We start from the raw sequence: 9525 nt of genomic DNA on the forward strand, positions 1-9525 counted from the left end.
TGCAGCATATGGATTAACATGGAATTTTAATTGAGCATTAAAAAGCTACGCTGTTGTACTTTTTTCGGATATGCAAAAGAAAGATTTTATATACTTTTTTTTTGTTGTGTTAAAATTTAATATGCAAATTTTTATTAATTTTTTTCCTTTGCAAATTTCCTTTCTCGTTGGCTTAGCTTTTCATCATCATCGTCATTTTCTTATATTTTGCCAACTATTTTTTATAATTTCATCGTCTTTCTATTTTATTTGTTAGTAAAAGAGAAAATTAATTTTCATTGTCACGTCATTTCAAATAAAAGTAAAAATAAGACGAAAAAAAAAAATAAAAATGAAAACTGTGCGTTGAAAAACGTAAGTAAAAGTAAAGAAAGTTTTGCTCATAAGTCCTTAATACTTTCATCAGCATAAATTTGAAAGTCACAAATGCACTTTTCAAAAAGGAATTTAATTACTTTTAATTACATTTAAGTGCGTCACGAACGAATTGTTGAGAACGTTGAGCGAAATCCGCACATTTCAACGTAATCGCCGGAGTTGACTCAAAAGAGTAGGTGCTGAAGAAGGAAATATTTAAGATTGTTTTAATAGGACAATGACAATGACAATGACAACGACAATAGCAGAAGAAACCTGAGCATTTTATGAATTATTAAATATAAAATTCAAATAATTTTTTAATATATATCACAATTACTGAGATAAGCAGTTACGCCAATTATGCCTAGTGATAGAATATTAAATATTTTTCTTACTGAATAAATTTACTGAAGTATCTATAAATATTAAATCTTTTCATTAGTACCTTGAGATAAAGGATTTCTATAAAACGCATATAATAGAGAAATCTAGATTCTATTAATTCTTGATTGTGACAATATAAATCTAGACAGATTTATATAATACATAAATATATAATATATATTACATAATAATGTATAACCAATATAAATTAATTTCTTGCTACTGCTACTTTTCTTGTTTAACTAAAAGACTTTTGTGTCAGAATAGCAAAAATCTTTCAAACTGTCTTTTGTTCTACCTTTCGAAAGATTTTTTACTATCTTTGCCTGAATTGTCCTGTAAGTTATTCCAATACCATTGTGATAGGATATACATAAGGACTTTTATCCCTTTTCGATATTTTAAAAACCATTCTGCTCTTTAATGAATTTGATAAAGGTTTCAATTAGGTTAAAGACAAAATTCGCTTGATTATTTAATGATACGTTTTGTTTAATATACTCTTGAAATCTTACAATCCATGTACGATTTCAAGATATATATATAGCATTTATATATATAATATATAATATATAAGATATATATATATATATAAAGATATATATAATGCATTTTTATTCTCCTTCTTATCATAACAAAAAACTAAAGCCATTAATTTAAAGAAATCAGTCTTCTCTAAAACTTTTCTAGGAAATTAAAGGGGATTACAAGAAGAAAAAGATCTTCTCTCTACTTTTCTTCATAAGAAATTACGTCTTCTCTCTATCCTATTTCTAAATGCCTAAAAGGGATTGCACTTTATTCTGTAGCTTTTCTGATAAACTGTAAGTGACCGCATTCTCTGTTACTTTTCTGATAAACCGAAAGGGACTACAAGGGTGAAGGAATCTTCTCTCTAATTTTCTCGGTAAGAGGATAAGATGTATCTCTCTCTCTTTTTTGAAAAACTAAAAGTGATCACACTTTTCTCTCTATATTTTTTGATAAACTGCAAAGAGTCACACTCTTCTCTCTATCACACTCTTCTATAAATTTTCTGACAAATTAAGAGAGATTACACACTTTTCTCTATTTTACTTGATAAACTGAAAGTGATGCCCAAAATGTCATTGAAGAATATCTTTACCAATATATCTTAGCAGTGTTTGCACTCCTTTTTTAAGCCCCTCTTGATGATATTTGACTTTCGCTTTTTAAGCACTAAAAGGTTTTAAAGACATTTTAATTTTTAAAATTAAAAATTCTAATTCTAACTGGGTCATCACTTTAACACTACTTATATTGCTTGTAGTAATGGAGTGTCAGTGGTTGTACTACGTATCTATTAAGGGCCATTATTTAAAGTTAATTGGGCTTTAATGTACTAGGCTCCCATTTCAACTAAGCCTACCCTATCCATAAGGATAACAATCTTAAATTTTATTTTATTTTATACACAAATAATTAAATTGAAATCCGCCTGCTGTGAATATGTGAAAAGATTAATTTATCCCGGCAGTTTAAATTTTTTTATATACTCGTTTTTTTATATAATTTTTTTTTGTATGGGTTTTATATGCTTTTTAACGTTGCAAAACGAAAATACATAAATTATTAATTCTTTTATTTAAAAATCGAAAAAAACAGTTTGTTGTGTAAAAAGAGCAGTGATTTTTAACAAACTTAAATGTCCGAAATGCTTGAAAAGTCCATTAAATTTTGCTTTTGTAAATATTTTCATTAAATTAAAAACTGTAAGTGAACTTACAAGTACTTGCCTTGCCATTCAATCTTATCTGAAAGGTTGCTCTGCATACAAATTGAAAACAAATTGCAGCCAATCAATGAATAATCTATAAGCGCAGAGTTGTGAATTGCAATCCAATGGAAACCGTTTAAAAAATTTCATTTCGGACGCATTCAAGTGAGAAAAGCCACGCATTCTCAATGAAAACAAACCAAGATTTACAACGGCGCATTTATCGAATCTGGTACAGGATCAGACTCAAGCACAGGTTGAGGTTCAGGCAGTGCAGCAAAATTCAATAAAGTAAATGGCATTCTTTACATAAAGGCTTCACACAAGCACTAAATTGAAAAATTATATGACCAAACTAGTGAGGTTGGGGAGTAAAAGGAATTTTACCACATTAAAGTATTTAATTTTATTAAGTTTTGTGGTTGCGTTTTATAATTTTGATGTTTTGCAGTTTCATTTTAAATACAAATTATTTTAAATTTATTTATTTTTTTTTCAACAAAATTAAAGCACAGTATCTTTTCTCATCGACCGCCTAAGAATTTTTGTATTCATATTTTTGAGATATGAGAGATGTTTTTGTGAACTTAAAAGAAAAATTACTAATAAAATTTATTCTAACTGTTGTAAATAATAAAAACTATTACTAACAATTGGCTTGAAACTATCTATATGTAACTTAAACATAATCATTTATTTCATATATTACACTGTAAAACACAAATACGCTAAACTATACACAAATCCTTGTAAATAATTTGTGAAAATTATATTGCTTTCAATTATCCTTTTTTTTTGTGTATATCATAAATGAAAATTATTTTAAAATATATTTTAAATATTTTACTATAGTTAAATGGTTCCGTAAAACCAGTGCCACCTCCACGCGATCATTTGCGTGTCGAAAAAGATGGTCGCTTGGTTAATCATCGTTCACCAGCGCCGCCACAATTGCCCGATCGACGCATGGGAAACAATGCGCAACCGCAGCAAATTGCACAAATTGTGGAACCAACATTAGAACAATTGGATAGTATCAAAAAATATCAGGTATGTTGAGACGATATATGATTTTTACAATAATTTTTGATATACTTTTTATCTATATGACACCTATCCAATATATACAGTATTATTGTTGTAATTATTTTAATTATTATCACATAGAATATATCTTCTGATATTTCCAAAATAATTTTTCACACAAACGATGAATTAACAAACTGCCATTACAAAAAATTAATGATAACACCTTTCAAACAAGTGTTTGTTTGATATAATCGAATTAGTGTTCCCAAATATATGGGTACTGACGCCAACAGGTGACAAAAAATGGCAGATACTTTTTAAACCACCTAATATTATGTACATAAATATAAGAATTCGTATGAAAAAGATTTGTATTTATTATTTCATTCAAATTCATTCAAATTGAATCCCTAGTGTTTCTGCTCAAGGTGGCGAAAAAAGAACAAGTTCAGTAAACAATTTGGGTAGATAAATGGTGAAATAACAATCACTACTCATTGATATTGTGATTACAATACTTTCTGAATATTAAATTATATTATTACTTACTTACTTACTTAGTTGGCCATTACAGACGTGGGCCGTCCTTGCCCGCGTCGAGTAGCCTCCGCCAGTCAGTCCGATTAATTGCTTTCTGATGCCAGTTGGTAGTACAGAGCGCCCCCAAATCGCTGGTTACCTGGTCCTTCCACCGAAGATGCGGACGTCCTCTACTGCGTTTTCCACCTGCGGGTACCGAATCAAATATCTTTCTAGCCGGAGCACTTTCTTCCATTCGCACGACATGATCAAGCGCTTAACTATGTCAATGTCGCGGTATAGCTCATACAGCTCATCGTTCCATCTAATTCAATATAATTCGATTCGAATTATATTATTATAGTGCCCGTTTTTAAGAATTTGCATTTGTATTTTCGATCGCCGCTATGACTGCGTCTTCCTGGCGGTGTTATTTTGGGTGAACGCAGACCCCAGTGCTTTTTCAATAATTTGAGGACTTTCCATATGGTAAAATCGACTGTTTTGAATGTCCCTGATCCCATTCATCATGAAATGCTCTTCATGACTCATAATGATATAATTGTTCTATGTTTGAATCAGCGGATATAGAATGTCTCCTATGTTTATGACAAGAAAATAAAATTTAATTGGTTCTTACGTTTATCTTCTAATAACTTCGGTACTAAAAATCGAGTACGCTGTTTTCTATAAGGTAAAAAGCTGAATTCTTATAGCATAACTCATTCAGCGCTTAAGCTACACAGATATATATTTCAAATTTTACCTAAAAGTATGCAGCACTTTATTAATGACAAACATTTGTGATTCAATCCTATTCAAACTGTAGACATTACAATATCTCTTTTTCTTTTTACAAAAATTTGAAGAATAAATTTTCAGTCTAAGAAACTGAAAATTTAGCGATTTGAAAACCCTGAAGTTCCAAGTATAGATTCGAAAATTGTGCATTATTATTTTTGATTAAATATATATTATATTAAGTAAATATATGTTATATTTTCAGTTTAAGAAACTGAAAATTATCGATTTGAAAAGCCTGAAATTCCACGTACAGATTTGAAAATTATATATTACTACTTTTGAGTAAATATATATTATATTAAATTTTAATACCAACAAAATATATATCAACATTTTAATATGTTAACGATATTTTAAGTGTTTTGTTCATTATTACAAATACAAAGTAGAATTAGTTCGATTTGGATACTATTCGGAATCTATAGATTCATTTAGACCAGTTGTCTCATTTTGTCATAAAAATTTGTTTGTTGTTATATGGGTTAGATTAGGTTGTATCGGCATCCAAAGGGATCCACCTAGGCTTATTGGCCCATTGTTTTACCGTATAAGTAATACACTTAAAGGTTTAAAACCAACTTGAATCTTTATTGCTAAATAGAAATAGTGATTTTTGAAATAATATAGAAATATTAATCAGGCTCGAGATGGCTTTCAAGAGAAGGTTTTTAAGCTGACTAAAATCCATTGGAAGTGGATCAACATATAGATTTCACAGTTCTTAAGTAGAACTTGTATTAGTTTTGAGTTTATGTTAAAATTAATGTAATATTTATTTCGCGATAAGAACATTTTACTTTCGTTTTCGAAAATTTTGGAGTAAACATGATCTATGGTAGAACCATGAGCTTGGGAATAGAGTGGTATAGTAAAAGTAGCAGCAACAATATACTTTTATTGGAAATGTATGTCGTTGTTAACAGTATGTTGTTATGTCACTTGGCTACCAAGACCTCTTCTCCAGATGATGAATAGGCACCAGTAATTATTTTATTAAATAATTAACGCAATGGAGAAAAACAATTTTAATGCAACGCTCTCATTGTCTGTCTGTATTAAGCATTAAAATACATTTTTTAATCTAAACTTAATTACAAAATAAAGAAAATCTCAGTTAGATAGTTATCTAAAGTATTTACTTCCTTAAAAATAAATATAATTAAATTTTAAATAAAAAAAAATTAGATTTAAAAGAATTAATTGTTATCTTAAACTTGTTAGTAAAAATTTCCGTTTATACGAAATTTAATTTTTAATTTGCTCTTTTTATAGTTTTTCTATTTTGATTTTCCATTTTTATTTTCTATTTTTATATTCTATTTTTATTTCTCTGAAACAATTAATCTTGGCCCATTTTCACATTCTAGCTCTAGTAACCAGTCTTTTTGGAACCAGTAGTAGCGACAGACAAAATAACTGCCAGTGTTGTTTTGACACCATTCAAAGACTTTTGTTTTCATTTTTTTTTATTGTTTTTATTGTTTTTAAAACCAAATTTTTCCTTTATAATGCAGATTCTTTTGTTTGAAAATTGTTTGAAATTTCAAAGTTATTTCTACACAAAAGCAACAAGAGCAGGCATAGAGACAGGGACAGTAGAGCTGTGGAGGGATGAACCATGGCCAAAGAATTAATTGTTTATGAGAAAATAAAAATTTAGAATATTAAAAATAGAAAATAAAATGGAAAATCAAAAATAGAAAAAATATAAAAGATAGCAAATTAAAATTAATTTCGTATAAACGGAAGGAGGAAATTTTAAAATTTTTACTAACAAGTTTTTTAATGTGTATTAACTAAAAATTTGCAGGAACATTCATCTTAAATTGTCTAATTTTTCTATTTGAAAACCTCGGTTCCAGTGTCAAAATATTTCTTTTCATTTTTAGGAAGTAACATGGGTAACTTTAATTTTAGTAAATACTTTAGATAACTATCTAACTAAGATTTCTTTATTTTGTGTAATTAAGTTTTAGTTAAAAATATATTTCAAATGATTAATACAGACAGACAAATTGCCCTGAGAGCGTTTAGAGGAATGACTATGTAAATTGTTGATTTTTTCTCTCGCGTTTGCGTTGTTAATTATTTAATAAAATAATTACTGGTGCCTATTCATCATCTGGAGAAGAGGTCTTAGTAACCAAGTAACATAACAACATACTGTTAACAACGACATACATTTCCAAAAAAAGTATTTTGTTGCTGCTACTTTTACTATATCACTCTATTCCCAAGCTCATGGTTCTAGATCATGTTTACTCCAAAATTTTCGAAAACGAAAGTAAAATATTCTTATTCCGAAATAAATATTACATTAATTTTAACATAAACTCAAAACTAATACCAGCTCTTCTTAAGAACCGTATTATATCTATATGTTGATCCACTTCCAATGGATTTTAGTCAGTTTTAAAACCTTCTCTTGAAAACCATCGCGAGACTAATTAATATTTCTATATTATTTCAAAAATCACTATATCTATTTAGCAATAAAGATTCAAGTTGATTTTAAACCTTTAAGTTTATTACTTATGCGGAAAAACAATGGCCCAATAAGCCTAGGTGAATCCCTTTAGATGCCGGTACAACCTAACCTAACCTATATAACAACAAACAAATTTTTATGACAAAATGAGACAACTAGTCTAAGTGAATCTATAGATTACGAATAGTATCCAAATCGAACTAATTCTATTTTGTATTTGTAATAATGAACAAAACACTTAAAATATCGTTCACATATTACAATGTTGATATATATTTTGTTCGTATTAAAATTTAATATAATATATATTTACTCAAAAGTAGTAATATATAATTTTCAAATCTGTACGTGGAATTTCAGGCTTTTCAAATCGCTTAATTTTCAGTTTCTTAGACTGAAAATATAATATATATTTACTTAATATAATATATATTTAATCAAAAATAATAATATATAATTTTCGAATCTATACTTGGAACTTTAGGGTTTTCAAATCGCAAAATTTTCATTTTCTTAGACTGAAACTTTAGTCTTCAAATTTTTGTAAAAAGAAAAAGAGATATTGCAATGTCTACAGTTTGAATAGGATTGAATCCCAAATGTTTGTCATTAATAAAGTGCTGCATACTTTTAGGTAAAATTTGAAATATATATTTGTGTTGAATATAGCTTAATGGTTGAATGAGTTATGCTATAAGAATTCAGCTTTTTACCTTATAGAAAACAACATACTCGATTTTTAATACCGAAGTTATTAGAAGGTAAACGTAAGAACCAATTAAATTTTATTTTCTTGTCATAAACATAGGAGTAATTTTATATCCGCTGATCCAAACATTGAACAATTATATCATTATGAGTCATGAAGAGCATTTCATGATGAATGGGATCAGGAACATTCAAAACAGGCGGTTTTACCATATGGAAAATCCTCAAATTATTAAAAAAGCACTGGTCTCTGCGTTCACCCAATATAACACCGATCGAAAATACATTCGCAAATGCTTAAAAACGGGCACATTACGTCATTTGAGCTAAAGTCTAATATTCAGGACATTCGAATCGAATTATATCGAATTAGATGGAACGATGAGCTGTATGAGCTATACCGCGACATTGACATAATTAGGCGCATAAAAATTCAGCGGCTACGCTGGCTTGATCATATCGTGCCAATGGAAGAAAGTGCTCCGGCTAGAAAGGTATTTAATTCGGTACCCGCAAGTGGAAAACGCGGTAGAGGACGTCCGCATCTTCGGTGGAAGGACCAGGTGACCAACGATTTGGGGGCGCTCGGTACTACCAACTGGCATCAGAAAGCAACTAATCGGGCTGACTGGCGGAGGCTACTCGACGCGGGCAAGGACGACCCACGTCTGTAATGGCCAACTAAGTAAGTAAGTAAGTAATAATATAATTTAATATTCAGAAAGTATTGTAATCACAATATCAATGAGTAGTGATTGTTATTTCACCATTTATCTACCTAAATTGTTTACTGAACTTTTCTTTTTTCGCCACCTTGAGCAGAAATACTAGGGATTCAACTACCCTTTTATAGATTTCCCTATGTAAAGCTCTTTATATATAAAGTCAATTATTATCAGGGATGTTCTTAAATATTTGAATTTGAATGAAATAATAAATACAAATCTTTTTTATACGAATTCTTATATTTATGTACATAATATTAAGTGGTTTAAAAAGTATCTGCCATTTTTTGTCACCTGTTGGAGTCAGTACCCATATATTTGGGAACACTAATTCGATTATATCAAACAAACACTTGTTTGAAAAGTGTTACCATTAATTTTTTGTAATGGCAGTTTCTTAATTCATCGTTTGTGTGAAAAATTATTTTGGAAATATCAGAAGATATATTCTATGTGATAATAATTAAAATAATTACAACAATAATACTATATATATTGGATAGGTGTCATATAGATAAAAAGTATATCGAAAATTATTGTAAAAATCATATATCTTCTCAACATACCTGATATTTTTTGATACTATCCAATTGTTCTAATGTTGGTTCCACAATTTGTGCAATTTGCTGCGGTTGCGCATTGTTTCCCATGCGTCGATCGGGCAATTGTGGCGGCGCTGGTGAACGATGATTAATCAAGCGACCATCTTTTTCGACACGCAAATGATCGCGTGGAGGTGGCACTGGTTTTACGGAACCATTTAACTATAG

General features: G+C 29.2%; 2 protein-coding genes across 2 annotated transcripts in view; both read right to left on the reverse strand.

Moving 5' to 3' along the window:
- LOC119666608 (myosin-G heavy chain-like) overlaps positions 1-2784 on the reverse strand; it is a 6538-nt gene extending 3754 nt beyond the window's left edge. Inside the window, exon 1 of the mRNA XM_038075889.1 lies at positions 2693-2784. Within this exon, the coding sequence (XP_037931817.1) occupies positions 2693-2784 (92 nt within the window). The remainder of the gene's footprint in view (positions 1-2692) is intronic.
- Positions 2785-5421: 2637 nt separating this feature from the next.
- The window catches only part of LOC119666609 (odorant receptor 7a-like), a 14298-nt gene continuing 10194 nt past the window's right edge, over positions 5422-9525 (reverse strand). Inside the window, exons 4-5 of the mRNA XM_038075890.1 lie at positions 9322-9519; positions 5422-5427 (exon numbers count right to left, since the gene is read on the reverse strand). Coding sequence (XP_037931818.1) covers positions 5422-5427; positions 9322-9519 — 204 coding nt within the window. The remainder of the gene's footprint in view (positions 5428-9321; positions 9520-9525) is intronic.

The sequence above is a fragment of the Teleopsis dalmanni genome, chromosome 1 (assembly GCF_002237135.1).
Source record: "Teleopsis dalmanni isolate 2A chromosome 1, ASM223713v2, whole genome shotgun sequence".
In the NCBI taxonomy this organism is placed as follows: domain Eukaryota; kingdom Metazoa; phylum Arthropoda; class Insecta; order Diptera; family Diopsidae; genus Teleopsis; species Teleopsis dalmanni.